The 18886-nt window shown below is 40.9% G+C and overlaps 1 protein-coding gene across 1 annotated transcript; it reads right to left on the bottom strand.

Annotated features, from left to right (window-relative positions):
- Positions 1-717: 717 nt before the first annotated feature.
- Positions 718-18246, bottom strand: LOC120744699 (C-type mannose receptor 2-like). Its single transcript, XM_040049229.1, has 6 exons — positions 18090-18246; positions 5869-5943; positions 5162-5545; positions 4665-4985; positions 4464-4555; positions 718-1520 (listed from the first exon to the last, which is right to left on the bottom strand). The coding sequence occupies exons 2-6, from the start codon at positions 5903-5905 to the stop codon at positions 1392-1394; spliced, it is 963 nt and encodes a 320-aa protein (XP_039905163.1). The 5' UTR covers positions 5906-5943; positions 18090-18246; the 3' UTR covers positions 718-1391.
- Between the last annotated feature and the right edge of the window lie 640 nt (positions 18247-18886).

Here is an 18886-nt window from a genome sequence, read left to right as displayed (position 1 = left end):
TGGGAATCACTTCAGTGATTTTAATGCAACAAGTTTGGTTCAACTGCACCAGCGGAGACAGTATGGGGAGTTGACAACGATGGCTGTAGGTAAATGAACATAACAGACAATTTGCATAATGGTTTACTTGTTACAGCCACAGGATAAGCATGTGCAAGCTACTGGATACAATATAGCTATGCTCCTAAGCAGAAGGACAACATAGAACTACCACCTATGAATTTATATTGCCATATGAACATGTGTTTCTAAATATTACTCAAAGGGATAAAGTAAGTTCATGAAATCCAAAAAATAAAAGGCATCTTAGGCAACATCTGAGTCTATACTCTCCTGACTGTCAGTAAATATGAAAGACATTCTAAGTCCTTTGGATACAGAGTTATCTATGTATTCTAACTTATTCTCACACATAACGTCAATAATGTCAGCAGCTGGTTGGTGGACTATAATTTCTGTCTTTAAGTCATCAGCATTACAGCATAAGCAGAATATGAAAGACTAACAACATTTAAGATGGTCAAATCATCAACAACACCACTTTTATTCCTTCTGTAGGGCCAGGTGTTAAATCCTGTATTTGGATGTGTGCATCATCCTTGACAAACCGTTTCCTAAAATATTTTCTGGTTAAAAACAAATGTACTTGGCTGCTTATATTTATTTTTATCAATACATCTTTATTTCAAAAAGGTGTTGAAGCAGATTTTCAGTGTCTTTTCTCTCTGTCCTTATTCTCCTCCATTTTTCTCCTTCTGTTAATTTTCTTCCCAACTTCTCTTTTTCCTTTTCTTTTATCTTTCCCATTCCCTGGTCATGTCTGTTCTGATTGTAATAACTCTAAATAATAATAATAATAATAATAATAATAATAATATATTTAAAAAAAAAACCTAATAAACTATGACAATCAAGTAGACCAGTATCGGATTTAGGACACGGCCCCCTGGAGTCTAGATGGTGGTGGTGGTGAAGATGAAGACTGAGGTTTGAATAGAGCTCTGTCTGAGGTGTCTGAGGTGGAGATGGGGAGGAGGCAGGCTGCTCAAAAAAAGTCTAAAAAAAGAACAATGGAGAGCTGAGATTTAAAGCATGCGAAGCAGAGGCTAATTGGCTCAAAGCAAAAGGGTGAAAAGATGATTGGACTAAAGTAATGATGTCAGTATTGAGATTGACAGCGTGAGAAAGCAGTAGACATGTAAACAGAAAAGCAGCTGAACACCCAAGAAAGCAGGCAGATGACTGATGACTGATCTTACTTATTGAATTTATGCATAAGCTTCATTGCTAAAGTAAAAACTTGTACCTTACTGTAAGAATATTAACCTAACCAATTAAACATATGTCCTGAATAGGAGAATTCAATAATCAAATGTGGATAATGAAATGTTTTATTTGACCCCACAGTTTGCCTCTTTTACTTCCTCCTCTTCTTCAACATGCTTCTTCCCATCAGGCTGCTTCACCCATTGCAGTTTGAAGACTCCACTCGGGCCATGCTCTGTCAGTCTCTGTCTGAACTGTGAAACATAAATGCTTCATTAATATCCTGTTGAATCTTTAAATATCTCTGATTAATGAGACTTGTCTGTGGGAAAACGTTTTAATAAATCATTTACCTACAAGTAAAGAAAGAGCTTCATCACTTGATGAACATGTAATTATAATGATGACAGTTAAATATCACTTTCTACACATTGACAAAACTGTACTTTAAGTACATTTTCAGTAAATAATGTTTGTTCTTCAATATTTTAGTTGGCTTCTATAAAAAGATTATTACTAAACTCAGTTTTGTATTTTTAGCAGTATGATTTTACTTTTCAAATACTGGACTTTTCAAATTAGCTTTATTGTGCAGTTTGCCCAGATCTATGAATAAAAAAAGTGACGAAATGAAGAAAATGTGTAAAATATGTTGCCTTCCTCAACGCACACCACAACTGGAGGCAAATCCCTTGTGCCGTGCATAGGTGTGGTTTCCCCTTAGGGGTTCACGAACGGTTTCCACCTCTATTCTGATCTTTTTTTATGGTGAGGTGTTAATTGGTATCTATTTCCCACTTACTATTCATATCTTTATGCTCAGTCAAAATAAGCCAGTGTTAAAGGCTCTGACTAGCTTCACATCCATGAGGCAGTCTTCAACATTGGCTGCAGACTCACCCACCCCCACTGCTGCTGTTCCACCTCTGACACCTCAGACACTTCACACCTCCTCTACTCACCCTGCTCACTCCTCTCCATCCCCAACAACAGCATCCAAAACAACTCAACACAAAACTTCAGCCTGTCTTTCTCACCCACCCAGGTTAGGAGGGAAATGAGGAGGATTAAAGCCAGGAAGTTAGCAGGTCCAGATGGTATCAGCTCAAGGGTTGTCAGGTCCTGCGCAGACCAACTGTGTTGGGTGATGGAGTGCGTCTTCAACCTGAGCCTGAGGCTGGGGAGAGTCCCACAGCTCTGTAAAAACCTCCTATGTTGTACCAGTGTCAAATACCTCATGCCCCAAGGACCTCAACAGCTACAGGCCGGTGGCTCTGACATCCCACCTGATGAAGACCCTGGAGCGGCTGGTCCTGGCTCAGCTTTGGCGCCTGGTGATCTCATCACTGGGCCCACTTCAGTTTGCCTACCAGCCTGGCATTGGAGCGGATGATGCCGTCATTCACCTCATGCATCGTTCCCTCTCTCACCTGGAGACCGCTGGGAGCACTGTGAGAATCATGTTCTTTGATTTCTCCAGTGCCTTCAACACCGTCCTGCCCACAGTCCTGAAGGACAAGCTGGAGAACTCAGGTGTGGACCATCACCTCACTACCTGGATTTTGGACTACCTCATCGACGGACCACAGTATGTGAGAACTCAGGGCTGTGTGTCGGACAGGGTCGTCTGCAGTACGGGGGCCCCACAGGGAACGGTTCTGGCGCCATTCCTCTTCACCATCACACTGAAGACTTCTCCCACAACTCCACCCAGTGCTTCCTGCAGAAGTTCTCTGATGACTCTGTAATAGTCGGCCTCATCACTGATGGGGACGACAAGGAGTACAGAGATCTGACCCTAGACTTTGTGGAGTGGTGCCAGCTGAACTACCTCCAGATCAACACTAATAAAAACAAGGAGCTGGTGGTAGACTTCCGCAGGCACAAATAACATCCAAGGTATGGACATTGAGGCTGTGGACAGCTACAGGTACCTTGGTGTTTATCTGAACAATAAACTGGACTGGACTCACAATTCAGACGCCCTCTACAGGAAAGTGCAGAGCAGGCTGTACCTGCTGCGGAGACTCAGGTCTTTTGGAGTGAGGGGCCCACTCCTGAAGACCTTCTATGACTCTGTGGTGTCCTCAGCCATCTTCTATGGTGTGGTCTGCTGGGGTGGCAGCATCTCTGCTGGGGACAGGAAGAGACTGAACAGGCTGATCAGAAGGGCCAGCTCTGTTCTAGGATGCCCTCTGGACCCAGTGGAGGTGGTGAGTGACAGGAGAATGGCGGCTAAGCTGTCATCCCTGTTGGACAACATCTCCTGCCTCATGCAGGAGACTCTGACAGCACTGAGCAGCTCCTTCAGTGGGAGACTGCGGCACCCACGATGTGGGACGGAGAGATTTCGCAGGTCTTTTCTCCCCACTGCTGTCAGACTCCACAACAAAGACTTTGCAGCTGATCAAACACACAAACCCACACATGTGCAATAACACTAAGTGCAATACTCTTTTTCTGACAAGTTGTATTTTTACACAGTTGTATATAGCATTTGTATTCTATTTTTATCCTGTTGTATATATTATTTTATTTTACTCTATTGTATATAGTATTTTATTCTATTCTATTCTGTACAGTTGTGTACAGCATCTTATTCTTATTCTATTCCAGTGTTCTCTAATTTTTGCTATATAACTTTGCACTGCCCACTTTCTGCTGTAACAAAACAAATTTCCCACGTGTGGGACTAATAAAGCTTATCTTATCTTATCTTATCTTATCTAGTCAGAGCCTATGTTTGGTGTTCCAAGTGGTGGTGCAAACTGAGTACTGGAGTAATGTTTATGTCTTCTGTGTGACTTGGTGTCAAGTACATGCACTCTCATCCTAAAGTCTCAAGAAGACCTTAAGCATTTCACTTAGATGTTGAAGACTGCAATGCAGTATGCACTGAACTGTCTCTGGTCCTTGTTGCCACTTGCAATACAGGAAGTGGCCCCAGATTTCAGTTTTGGGCACATATTTTGGGATCTGCTAACTGCGTTAAATTGAAAAATGCTGAGGCACCTGATAACATTTTGAATTATCATTATTTTTATTACTATATTCATCTATTTAAAAAAGATTAATTTCATGTCGGTTTTGCTGTCAGTCTTATTTTTGATATCACATACCTGTTATAAAGACTTTCTTTGAGTAAAACGTTTATTTTTTTCATTATAGGTAAATATTATTTGAAACTCAGGTATGACCTTTTCCAAGATTTCCTCCTCCAGGTCCTCCATTTCCACAGAGGGGTCAGTTTTCTTCAGCTTAATCTTCAGCACCTTCCTCTCCCTGAGTGCTGAGTTTATGAAAAAAGAATGAGGGAAAAAAATGCTGTGATGTAACGATCTTCTGAGACTAAAGAAAATATCAGAATATATTTAAAATACAGTAAAATCAGAACTCACCAGTATAACAGACAAAGTACCAGTTTGCACCGCAACGATAGTTGTCCCACTTGCCTTTAAATATAGTCCCACATGCATCTGTGGCTATCTTGGATGGTTTATCAGGAGCCCAGTTGTGTAATAACTGTGCAGTTCCATCCGACCACTTCCAGGAATTCCTGTATAGTCCAATCCACGTGTAGGAACTAACTGTTATCTTTTTCAGCTCTTCATTCTCAGATTGGTTTCTCACACTGGCAAGGTCAGTGTGGTTCTTTCTGCAGTAGCTCTGAGCATCCTCCCAGGTGTTACTCATATTCACAAATATGAAGCGTGATGTGTCTGAAAACATTTGAGCAAAGAAACATAAGTAAGGGTCTAACTTCACTGCTCAGCCAAAGAATGCAAATGAGCTATACATCTGTGTTACTTATTCATCACCTCCATTTGAGATTACAATGATAGTCATGATAATAATCAGGACACTGATATACAGTATGCATATTGTATTTAATTACTTTTATTGTAACAGAAGAATGGCAGTTGGCTGTTGCATTCTACATCTGCCCATTTCCCATTTTTAAGCATTGCTGCACAAACTTTATGGTGTCCTAAACCATTGGGTTCCCCGTCATTCCACATCCTGAACTCAGTCTCCCCTTCACCATAGTAATCCTGGTTTTCCAGAGACCACTTCCATGCTTCAGTGTCAGGTATAAGTCCAATCCACACATTAGAAAACCTTTCTGTGAGGTTCCTCAGTTTGGCCAAGTCTTGCTCATTATGTACAATGGCTAGGTCAGTATACTTGTTCCTGCAGTATTCCTGAGCTCTGGCCCAGTTTCTTCCATATTCAACAAGGTTGTAAAGATGAGGAAAATAGCCAGGTAAGTAAAACAGTCCTGTGGAAATGATATGTGCACACACACACACACACACACACACACACACACACACACACACACACACACACACACACACACATATATATACATAATTTATTTTTTTACTTTGGTGTCTTTAGTAGCAAAAACAGCTAAAATGGGTGACATGTCAGAGTGCAGTCAAATCACTGACCACAAATGTGCGCTTCGAGGCATTTGAAAACAAACTCAATTTATAATTTGTGGTCAAAAAAATCATAGACAAATGCACACATTTTGTTTTCTTTGTGCAATTAAAACAATGAAAATAAATGAAGTGGAAATAAATAATTCAAACTGACCTGACAGGACCATCATCATAACTGTAGTCTCTTTCATGATGCAGTGTTAGACACACTGTTCCGGTATGATATTTTCTGTGGGGGAAGTAAAAATATATACTGTAACAGTACCGCACTGAAACTCATAGCTTAGTAAAGGGTGTACTATGTATTGTAGATAGATCAAAAACTTGATTTGGGAAATAGTAACTATAGCTGGGAAATAATAAAGAAAGCAAAAGATTTGTCCAGATTGTAGTGCTAGGAAATGGAAATTGAAGTTCAGTTCAGAAAATGTATTGTCAGTGACAGGTTTAGTTGGATGTGTGTAAAAATCAGTCCATAGAATAAACACAAATAAAACATATCAAAGCTAATGTGAATACAAAAAAAGACAATATGAAAATGGTGTGTTGCAATGTTGTGATAATGTCTGAATAAAAGCAGAACAAGAACCATGAAATTCAACATCCAGGACGTGGCTCTGGCATTATAAATCTATTTAAATACATTATGAATATAGTAATTGTAAAAACCTTTGTGGATATGTTCATCTTCTCTTTTGTGGTTCCACTTACAGTTCTGGACTAGCGCTGGGTATCGATTTGATTTCTATAACTGATTCGGTTCTGAATGACATGGTCCCAATTTAATTGGATTCCATTTTGACTCAGACAGTCAGAAATATTATAATTCTGATCATTTATCAGTACATATCCATATTTTTAAATCTAAAACAAAGCTGACACTTGTGAGACTCAGAGGTGCAAGCATCACAGCAGATGCCGTTGTGTCAGAGTAACTGAAGTAAAGGATAAAACACAGAAAAATATAAAGGAAATTTTCTGGCCTGGCTTTTTATAGCCGATAACCACCTTAAAAATATTCTGCAGTAGATCAAAAACTGAAGAAAACCATGAATCAACATATGAACATTACCTGATGCCGCTGAAGTGAAGCAGAGCAAAGTTAGAGAGGTTTTATTAGAAACACGGCTAAGCGTTTTGCAATTTGGCAGAATTTGTAAAAGTTTACATTTCTTCAGTGCTGAACAGCAGAAATTAGGCTTTCTTGTCTGCAGTGATGCGGATGCTGCACCGGTCTGTTTCAGTTTCAAGTTTTATTGTCATGTACAGATAAACATTATTTATCCATAATGAAAATTTTTGGCTCGTGCTCCTCAGCCTTACATGAGCATATAGAGAGTGTGCAGTTTATTAAGGAGAAAATAACAGAATTTAGCAGTAGTAATAATAATAATATTAATAACAATGACAAGGAGAAAAGGAGAAAAACAAAGTAATAATATTAGAGAATTAAGACAAGGTGGTATTTACAAGTTTGTGCAAAGTTGTGCAAAGAGCATTTAAGTGGCATTTGTTGAAGTGACAGTGTGCAAAGTCCTGTAATTGTAGCGAGTGTGTAGTTGTGTGTATGGAATGTCAGCAGTTCAAAAGTCTGATGGCTTGTGGGTAACTGTCTCTGTGTCTGGTACTGTGGGTCTGGATGCTCCTGAACCACCTGCCGGACGGCAGGAGTGTGAAAGGTCTGTGGCTGGGATCAGAGAGGATCCGCTGCGTCTTCCTCATGCAGCGATGTCTGTAGAGATCCTGCATGGCTGGCAGTTCAGTCCTGGTGATGCACTGTGCTGATCTCACCACCCTCTGCAGAGCTTTACGGTCCAGAGCATTACAGCTGCCGTACCAGATGGTGATGCAGCCAGTCAGAATACTCTCAATGGTGCATCGATAGAAGTTTGTAAGTATTCTGAGGTTCATGCTGAATCTTCTCAGCCGCTGTCTTGCTGAGTTTGTTAGCACATCAACATGGTGTGACCAGCTCAGAGCCTCGCTGATGTTGATGCCCAGGAATCTGAAGCAGCTGACGCTCTCCATCTCTGCTCCTTCGATGTGGATGGAGGTGTGGCCTCCTCTCTGCAGTCTCCTGTGATCCACGATGAGCTCCTTGATTTTGCTGACGTTAAGCAGCAGGTTGTTGTCGCAGCACCATGATGTCAGGACTCTTACGTCTGCCCTGTATACCGCCTCATCTCCATCAGAAATGCAGCCGATGATGGTAGTGTCGTCTGCAAATTTGATGATGGTGTTGGACAATGTTCCCTCTAATTTTTCACGTGTGTGAGCGAACACACAAACTCCCTGAGCGATCCCTTGGACCACTGTGAGCAACAGCAGACGTGTGCACTGTGGTCACGCCAGCATCAAATCCATCCAAGTTACATGGTTTATTAAAATAATCAAATTACACCATTTACATTTATGTTAGACGACTTTTAATTAACTGCTTTAGCCCACTTACAATGAAAATTAATAAATAAATCTTGTTCATGACCTGTGTAGTATGTTAACACTATTGGAAGTAAAAATAACTTGAACTCCAATTTTGAAAACAAAACTTTCTTTCTTCTTCTTCTTTTTTCTTTTTATAAAGCTCTGACTTGTATTATGAGTCTGTGGTCTGGGAGAGAGTCCTGTAATTCTCTGTCTGCAAAATACAGTATATAAATGATCAATGTTGGGCAATTAATTATATAGTTACTTCTTCAAAAAAGTAACTGAGTTATGCAAACAAGTTTTTTGCAGCTGTTTACCTAAAAATGCAGCCAAGGCGTTTTTTTAAATAAACATTTCAAACTATTTACAGAACAATCAGCTGTTCTGCATCAAATTTGATGCCACACAAATTATTTGTGCCACTCCAAAAAATAATTTCTGTCCACTATGAGATAAAGGAGAACATCAGCCTGATACCTGCAGGCCTGACAACAGGAGATGTATCACTGCTGTAACACCTGTAACATTCAACAGTCGTCTCATTGTTCTGACACACACAAAAAAAACTATTGACTACACTACACACTAACTACACAAGATTTGCGCTAAACGTCGCAAATCTCTCACATCTCAAAACACCACCGTCACTCCTAAAACTTCCCCGTCCTAAACAACTAAATGCCATGTTGCCATATCATTTTTTGATAGGTCGACATGGTTCATTTTTCCACCAATAGGGAAGGGTGGGGTTTTTTGGTTTTGTTTTGCTCACAGGCGGAGAGCGCTTTCCAGCGTTTTCCTTATAAAACGCTGTTTGTACCGTTTCTTTACGAACTAAATATAAACAACGATAGTATTCAGGAAGAAAACCAAACATTGCAGATATTTTTATCATAACTCTGGTTTTACGTGACCGATCAACACAATTCGAAAACTGCTATAAAGTCCACACTTTTTCTGTCAATTGTTCCGTCTGTCCTGCTCACATCTCCAATGGTTGTACACGTTGTCATTAACGTGGCTTCACTCCACATCAGTCACGCTGCTTTGCTAGCTAAAACATCAGTGTCGGCACATAAGGACGCTGTCATAGCTTGTCAACGATGTTGATTAGCTGCATGTATACGAATGTAAATCGCATTATTGGCTGGACTATGGGATAAGGTGGCATCGTTCTAATCCTATACGGGAGCAGCCAGTCACTTACTGACTAACACTGCAAAACAGAATTGTTAAAATATTATTAATTTCAATTCATTTTTTTGTGCGCAATGCAGATTTTCTGAGCGCAGAGACTGTGCCAGCAGTGTGCAATTGCGCAGGCGCGCAGCTTAGAGGGAACATTGGTGTTGGAGCTTTGTGTTGCTGTACAGTCGTGGGTGAACAGCGTGTACAGCAGGGGGCTGAGCACACATCCCTGGGGGGCACCTGTGCTGAGTGTGAGTGTGGATGAGTTGTTGCTGCCGATCCGAAACAACTGAGGTCTGTCTGTCAGGATCCAGCTGCACAGGGAGGAGCTGATGTTCAGGTCATGGAGTTTCATGACGAGTCTGGATGGTATGATGGTGTTGAAGGCGGAGCTGTAGTCTATGAACAGCATCCACACATATGTGTTTTTCTGGTCCAGGTGAGAGAGGGCAGTGTGAAGTGCAACTGCTATAGCATCATCTGTACATCTGTTGGGCCTGTAGGCAAACTGGAGCAGATCAAGTGAAGCAGGGAGTAAGGATGTGATATGAGCTTTGACTATGCGCTCAAAGCACTTCATGGCAATGGAGGTGAGTGCTACTGGGCGATAGTCATTTAGGAAGCTCACATTCATTTCCTTAGGGACAGGGATGATGGTGGTCCTCTTAAAACATTTTGGGACAGCAGACTGGAGCAGGGAAAGGTTAAAAATGTCTGTGAAGACACATGCTCATCAGGTAGAGAAGCAGTTACCTCCCTCACTCTGCCGCTGTTTCCCTTGTAGTCTGTGATGGTCTTCAGACCACTCCACATGTTCCTGGTGTTGGAGTTGCTGTAGCAGAGTTCCACCTTTTCTTTGTACTGCCCTTCTTTAACCTTCTTTATTGGTTTCCTGAGTGTATACCGGGATGTTTTGCATTCACCTGGGTCTCCGTATTTAAAGGCTGTAGTCTGTGCTCTGAGCACTGCGCGGACCTCTCCGTTAACCCACGGCTTCTGGTTGGGATAAGTTCGTACAATAGCCCTCGGTACAACGTCATTGGTGCATTTGTGAATAAAGTCTGTTACGTAATCAGCATAATTGTTGATGTTGTTGTCAGCAGCGGATTTCCCAGTCTGTGATGCTAAAGCAGTGACGCAGGGCGCTGTCTGATTGGTCGGTCCACCGTTGAACTGAACCGTCATGGGCTGGTCGCTTTTCAGCCTCTGCCAATAGGCTGGCAGCAGCAGAACAGAGGAGTGATCTGATTTGCCAAAGGCCAGTCGGGGTGGGCTTTGTAGGCATGTGCGTACAGAGTGTAAACATGGTCCAAGGTGTTGTGACCACGGGTTGGAAAGCTTACATGCTGGTAAAACTTCGGCAGAACTTTCTTCATGTTGGCTTTATTAAAGTCGTTAGCCACGATAAAAGCAGCCTCTGGGTGTAACGCTTCCTGCCGGTCGATAATGTCAAACAGTTCGTCCGGTGCAGAATACCGCTGTAAACTCCCTGGGCAAATAAAAGGGTCTGCATCTGATCATGAGGTGTTCAAAATCAGGAGAACACCCTGACGAAACTGTCTGTACATCAGTACACCACCGTTTGTTGGTCATTACGCACACGCCACCTCCCCTACATTTACCTGAGTCCTTTGTTCTGTCCCGGCGGTTAATGGAGAGCTCCTCAGGGACAATGTGAAAACAAAGACATTGCAGTTCTTAATGTCCCTTTGGAAAGTTATCCTGGCCCTTAGTTCATCCAGCTTGTTTTCCAAGGACTTTATGTTTGCTAAAAGAATGCTGGCAAGCGGGGTGCGATGTCGTCTTTTTCTCAGCCTGACCAGAATCCCGGCTCTTTTACCCCTTTTTCTCCGGTGTTTCTTCTGCCCAGGTAGCAAAGGTGAGTCACCACCATTCACAAAAAAGTTGGTTTTTGAGTTTTGTCGAATGTTCAGGAGAGTTTGTCTATCATAGGGGATAAAAGCATCACAGGCTGCAAAGAAACTAAGAAATAACATAACGAACATAAGAAGAATGCAAAGTTGAGGAGGACACCGAGCGACGGCAGCCATCCTCACTGGCGGCATCTTCAAAGATAAAGTTGTGGTGAAGTTGTGTTGAAGAGGGAGCTGTGTGTAAAAGCAAAGCTCTCAATTTACCGGTTGATCTACGTCCCTACCCTCACCTATGGTCACGAGCTGTGGGTAGTGACCAAAAGAACAAGATCGCAGATACAAGCAGCGGAAATGGGCTTTCACCGAAGGGTGCCTGGCCTCTCCCTTAGAGATGGGGTGAGATGTTTGGCCATCCGGGAGGAACTCAGAGTAGAGGCGCTGCTCCTCTACATTGAAGGAGCCAGTTGAGGTGGTTCGGGGATCTGACAAGGATGCCTCCTGGGCGCCTCCTGGGTGAGGTATTCCGGCATGTCCCACCGGGAGGAGGCCCCGGGGCAGACCCAGGACACGCTGGAGAGATTATATCTCTCGGCTGGCCTGGGAACGCCTTGGTATTCCCCCGGATAAGCTGAGGAGGTGGCTGGGGGGAGGGAGGTCTGGGCTTCTCTGCTTAAGCTGCTGCCCCCCCGACCCGGCCCCAGATAAACAGAAGAAGATGGATGGATGGATGGATGGATGGATGGATGGATGGATGCATCAGATCTGCAGTCATATGTTCCGGACATTCAGGTGAAGAGAGAAGCTTAATTGTGAACTACTAACCTAATCTGGTGGTGAGTTGGATCAGGTGGCAGAGGGATGATGGATAGACCTGGCGGACCTAAATGTATGGTGAGAGTGTGCTGGGGATGCATGACAGAGGCTCTGGTCCACAAGATCTTCAACTCCTACCTTCGGCAGAGCTTCAACAGCATTCTGAGGGAGACTGGGGTCAAATGAACCATGTTCAGCACCTCCATTGCTAAAGGAGCTGCAGCCACAAGGTGGTTGGTGCCCGTCATGGTAATAATCCCTGAACCAGATGGTGGACACCAGAGGTGAAGGGAACATCAGGTTGAAGGAGTCCTCTCAGGCTTGGGTAGCCCATGGGCCTTCAGAGGCAGCTATAGGTACCGACAGTTACCTGGTCTCTCAGGCAGTTAAATCATTAGTGGCAGGGCCCCTAGGGAGGAGGAGGTTCACCCTAGTTTCCTGAAGGCTCTGGATATTGTAAGGCTGTCTTAGTTGACATGCCTATATACCTTCTAGTATGGGGTTGGACCCCCTTTTGCCTTCAGAGCTTTGTGGCATAGCTTCAACAAGGTCAGTGTTGTACCTCAGTTGTAACAAGTGGCTATTCGATTTAATGTTACCTTGCTGTCAGCTTGAAGTAGTCTGTCCATTCTCGCCTGACCTCTGACATCAACAAGGTTAATTTACCCAGAAAAGCTGCTGCTTACTGATTTTTTTTTCAGACTATCAGTAAATCCTAATTGTCTGAAAGAATCCAAGTAGATTAGCAGTTTCTGAAACATTCAGACCAGCCTGTCAGGTATAAACTACTATGTCACTCTCAATCACTTTTATTTCTGGTGCTTAATTTGAACTTCAGCAGGTTTTCTTCACCACGTCTAAATGCCTAAATGCTGACCCTTGATTGGGTGATTAGATATTTATATTAACAAGCAGTTGAAGAGGCATACCTAGTAAAGAGGCTGCTGAATGTATTTAGTGTGACTTTACTGGACTATAAAATCAGAAGCGCTAAAGTAGCAATTAGAAGTGTCTCTATTAAAAAGAAAAACCCTCCATAAAGCTCGGACATCTTACAATTCATCGCTGATTGAATATAATGAGACCAACCAAAGGTTTATTTTCAGCACTGTAGCTAATTATAATTGTAAGCTGACAAAACGTCAGCGCTCAGTTGATCCTATAATTTAACTAACAAACAAGCCTTATTTGTCACATACACAATCATACAAAGTACAACATGGAGTGAAATGTTTTGCGTCCCTGCTGCAGATGTAGCCACGCCATTCCAGGGCTTGGTTTTTAGCATGGGGGATTTAGCCAGGACCCTTACTGGAAACTGGGTGGGAACTGAACTCCCGCTCCAAAGGTGTGTAGTCTTATCACTACATTATCCAACTATCACTAGTTCTGGCACTTCATGAATTTGTTTCCAAAGAACATTTTAACCATCAAAAAAAATTCATAACCTCCCACAGATAAATCCTTTACATCTTTAATGCTACTGATATTTATTTGACTCTTTTTCTCTGATTGATCTTTCTTAATTAACTTCAATAATCACTTCCTCCAAGCCATCAACATGTCTATCAGAGCCCAGTACAGGACTGCTGAAAGAAGTACTCCCATTAATTAATGAGAATAATAATTAATCTGAAGTAATCACAATACTGAAGCAGCACTAGTGAAGGTTACAAATGATCTTATGGCCTCTGACTATGGACTCATCTCTGTGCCTGTGTTAGTAGACTTGGGTCATTGACCCAGAGTTTTGAGTTGTCATTGCTGTTGAACTTTGATTTTGCCCTTATTCATCATTTCTAATCTTTTGGTTTCTTTGTTAGAGTACTGCCTTCTGGTTTCTGTCTGTGCTCGTAGTTGCTCTGTCTCCCCTGTCAGCTGTATCCCCTTGTTAAGTCCGCATCTCTGTGTTATGTTTCCTGTTTTACTTTAAAAGTCTGTGTCCTATGTTAATGTATCTGGTTTTGCTTCCCTTGTCTCACTAGGCCTGATTTGTTCCAGCTGTGTTTCCTTCCTGTCTCTCATTCCCTGATTGCTCCCTCTGTGTATTTAAGCTCTGTGTTTTCCTTTGTCTATGTTGTGATCTACCCTCATTTCATGCTGTGTAGTCTGTCTGCTTGTCAGTTCAGTTTATTGTTATTTTCAAAATTCAAATTCAAATTCAAATTTTATTTGTCACGTACACAGTCATACACAGTACGATATGTAGTGAAATGCTTGGACAACTGCTCGTGACCTAAAGAAAACAAAAAAAAGGAAAGGCTATGAATAAGATAGGAAATAAATATGAAAAATTAAAAAGGGTAAATTTAACTAGGAAGGAATAAAATATAAATTAAGGTTAAAAATGAAATAACTGTACAACACAAATTAGAATGAAGGGTAAATTTAACTGGGAAGAATAAGATAAAATATATAAATTAAAGTTGAAAATAAAATAACTGTACAACAAAATACACAATATAGAACTATATAAGAATGTATGAAGAAATCTAAATATAAATAATATATACACAATAACAGCAGCTGTACAAGTATTAACCGGAAATGAAGAATATAGTGACCAGTGTTGTGCAAAAACAAAGTCCAGAAAGTCCAGTGTGTGTGTAAGAACTGTATGTGTGGGTCAGTACTGTGTGGTGGTGTGATTGAGAGACCGTATCGCCTGCGGGAAGAAGCTCCTCCTCAGTCTCTCTGTGTTGGTCTTCAGGGAGCGGAATCGCTTTCCTGACCTCAACAGAGAGAACAGTCCGTTGTTGGGACTTGTTCAGTTTAGTTTTTGTATTTTTAGTTTTGTTAGTTCTCTGTCTGCCATCTAGCAATAAATCAAAGTTTGAGTTTACTTTCTGCCTCAGAGTGTTTGTACATTGGGTCCTCCTTACCACCACTCCTGCCTGCACACAGCCTACACATGACAGCCTGTCCTGTTACTACTGTAATTCTACTGTAATTCTACAGACTGAGCTACCTCAGTCTGCTGAGCTGACAGCAGAAAAGGAACTAAAGTCCTCTCTGTTTTTTGTACCAAATTTATTATAGTTATATACAATTAATTCCAACATCCGATATTTAAAAAAATCTAACAAAATTAATAATAATAAAAACAGTTCTCTTACATTTTGAAGATTTTTATTTGCCTATATGTAGATGTTTCCATCTAACTTGAAACAGAAATAACTTTTTATCTAAAGAGAAACCAAGAACTAAAAGCAAAGATGACAAACTCAGAAGCACTAATTTAAACAGGGGACAAAATAAGTCTTGAACATGAATACTATGACAAATCCAAAAGAATACATCATGAATCCATAAAACACAAAGCCACAGGTCAACAACTCAGGGACCTTAAGTATGCCAAAACTTGTAAACAGTGCCACTGATGTCACTTGTGTAACTTGTTGGTAAGTGGCATGATCAGTGGTGCCAAAAGCTAAAGCTAAACCTAGTAGGATTATATTTATCCAAAGAATATCATTAGTAAGTTTTATTAATGCTGTTTCCGTGCTGTGGTTTTGTTGGAAACCAAATTGGAAATTGTCCAATATATTATTTCCCACCTAATGATGATGATTATTATTATTAATTATTATTAATATTATTATTATTATTATTATTATTATTATTATTATTATTATTCAAACCAGAAATATAAGATTTCGCTGATGTCCAAAAACATAGGTATGGTGATGAGGACATGAGAAATAAAAAAAACCTAGCTGGCGGGTGCTCATTAAAAATGTCAGACTAAAAAAAAAAAGAACACTACCAAAATGATGTTGAATTTAACAGCAGCATCTGAGAGCAGATTGAAGCATTCATTACACGATTTAGGTAGAGTCATCATGACACTCGAATTTTAGATTCAATATCAATACCCAGGAAAATACCATCAATACCACAGCGAAGATCTCACCCTCCAACAGCTGAACGTGAGACTAGGAAGCTTGACAAATAGGCGGTGTAACAGGTGAATAGCTATTTAGACGCTGTACCAGTCTGTCATGGTAAAGAGAGAGCTGACCGCAAAAGCGAAGCTCTCGATTTACCAGTTGATCTAAGTCCCCATCCTCACCTATAGTCACAAGCTTTGGGGAGTGACTGAAAGAATGAGAACGAGGGTGTAAGCGGCAGGAATGAGCTCTCTCCAAAGGGTGGCTGGCATTTCCCTTAGAGATAGGGTGAGGCGTTTGGCCATCCGGGAGCAGGGAAAGATCGATTGATGGATTTCTCCTTTCCTTCTTGGGCTCCTTATTGAATCCAGAATCAAATTTAAAATCATTTTCCTGACATAAAAGGTCTTAAATAATCAAGCCCATTATATCTTGTTAATACTACTTAGTACCATATCACCCTAATAGAGCAGTTCACTCTTACTTGTGATCCCTTTTGTATTTAAACATATAACTGGAAGCAGAGCAGCAAATTATATGCAAATTCAGGATCTAGAGGAACTCGAGGATGTTATAAATTAAATCAAGTCTAAATTTAACATTGAGCACTATGTAACACTGTACTATTCATTGGATTGTAATTATTTGCATACCATAGTCAAAAAACGGTTTTGGTGTCAGAGAAAGAGGAAGCCAAGTGAATGAAGACATGAAATCATGTAGAACTGAGGAAGGCTGAAACACAATCGGCTAACTGTAGCAGTGATCGCAATGTTGCACTCGTAGTATGGCACTATAGTTGGCAATGCCATTTAAAAAGTGGGGGTTAGCTCAGCTGACGGCAGGACGGGAACACTTTCCAGGATTTATGCATTCAAAACTCACTTACCACAAATCCAAAAGAACAAATCATGAATCCATAAAACACAAAGCCAAAGATAAAGATAAACAAAAGCTGAAGATAAATCTAGTAGGACTATATTTATCCAAAATGCATAAGAATATCATTAGCATTTTTTAGTAATGCTGTTTCAGTGCTGTGGTTTCACTGGAAACCAGCTTGGAATTTGTCCAAGATATTAGTTACCACTTGATTATTGTTATTGATTATTAATCAAACCAGGCTGAGTGTGGTTAGCAACTCCTTCATGTGAAGGTAGTGAACCTGGGGATTTGTGTCTCCATGATAATGGATGGGATATGATCACTGATTCAGGGGTTTGGGTTGACAGCTGGGGGTAATCAGGCTTCTACCCCATTGAGAATTCATGAGCATAAACTATTAATCCAATTAACCAAGATGTCCAAAACGTGAGACTAGGAAACTTGACAAATAGGTGGTGTAACAGGTGAATGGCTATTTAGGCGCTGTATTATATTATACTATTAATCCAATTAACCAAGATGTCCAAAAAAGTAGGTGTGGTGATGTGGACGTGAGAAAGGAGAGCTGAAAACCTGGCTGTCAGGTGCTCATTAAAGATGTCAGACTAAATGGTTTTCTTCTGGGAAGAAAATACTGGCTGTATCAAAAATTACACATTTGTGGTCAGACCAAACTCCCTTCATATGAATCAGACATTTGCAGGGAGTTTATAGACTGGCCAAGATTAAAACCCAGATCCTAGATGCACTTAGTTAAATGACTTGGCAATATCAAGTAATTCTGTGACAGTACAGTTAGAAGGATCGCCAGTATGTAAAGAACACTACCAAAATGATGTTGAATTTAACAGCAAAGAGCAGATTGAATTTATTACATGATTTAGGTAGAGTCATCATGTGCTAGAATTTAAGGTTCAATATCAATACCCAGGAAAATACCATCAATACCACAGTGAAGATCTCATCCTCCAACAGCTGAATGTGAGACTGGGAAGCTTGACATATAGATGGTATAACAGGTAAATGGTTAATTTGCAGTAAATGTAAGAAAACAGCTGTATGGAGTGTGAACCGAAAGATTTCTGGAGCATCATTCTATACATACATGTCTTGCAAGAGTAAGGTTATTTCAGTGGGCCTCATTTACTAACAGTGCATACACATAAATCTGTAATTTATCAATATTTTACTACTTTAGGAATACATTTATAATTCCTTCTTATGAACAAATGACAAAAATGACTTTGACCATCACTTGCAGTATAATTCCTTGGAAACTTTGGCAGTGGGTTTCTCACCTGAGGCTGACAGCTCCTTGTCCTCCACCTGTTTTCTTCTTTTTTCTTGTAATCTGACTTTTTTTTTTTTCACATCAGACTTTTTGATTCCAGGCTTTTAAAATGTTTGTCACTCCGTGGAAACTCTTTGGAAAGTTGAGCCTCAACAGTCAGACTTCCTCCTTATTTCCTGCGGTGGAGCTGCAGGCTGGAGATATTGTATAATGTTTATTTATATAGCGAAATGGGGGCGGGTAAGCATGCAGATAGTATGCAAGTTAGCAATAGGAGACTGCCTTGTGCAGGGTGGTGAGGACATAGTATGCTGGCATGTTTCAGAACTCCAGTGGTAATTTTTCATGCAAACATTTTTTTTTTCCCCCACGCAGAGCACAGGCGAGTTTAGAGCCTTTGGGCGATGTGCGCAATCACCATCAATCTTATTTGCCAACTCGTCTACTGCATACAGGAGAGAGTGAAAACTGTCCGTGTTGTTGCTCATGATGTTACAGTCTCTCACATAGAGGCTGGTTTGTCATTAGTCACCTAAATGACAGTTTCTTGGGTGCAGCAGAATGGAGATGCTGAGAAACAACTGAAAAACAGCAAAAGTTCAAACTTGTCTGGGGACGTTGTCTGCCTGCACACAGCCTACACATGACAGCCTGTCCTGTTACTACAGTAATTCATTATTATTATTAGGTTGTTGTAAAAGTCCCTAAAAAGCTGCACTAAGAGTACTTAAAGGGACTTGAAAGAGCATATTTCTCCTTTTCTTCTTTGGCTCCCTATTAAATCTAGAATCAAATTTAAAATCT

Source organism: Simochromis diagramma, unplaced genomic scaffold (genome assembly GCF_900408965.1).
Source record: "Simochromis diagramma unplaced genomic scaffold, fSimDia1.1 OVJJ01000517.1, whole genome shotgun sequence".
Lineage (NCBI taxonomy): Eukaryota > Metazoa > Chordata > Actinopteri > Cichliformes > Cichlidae > Simochromis > Simochromis diagramma.
Note: the sequence above shows the minus strand (reverse complement) of the source record. Positions and strands in the feature narration are given on the sequence as shown.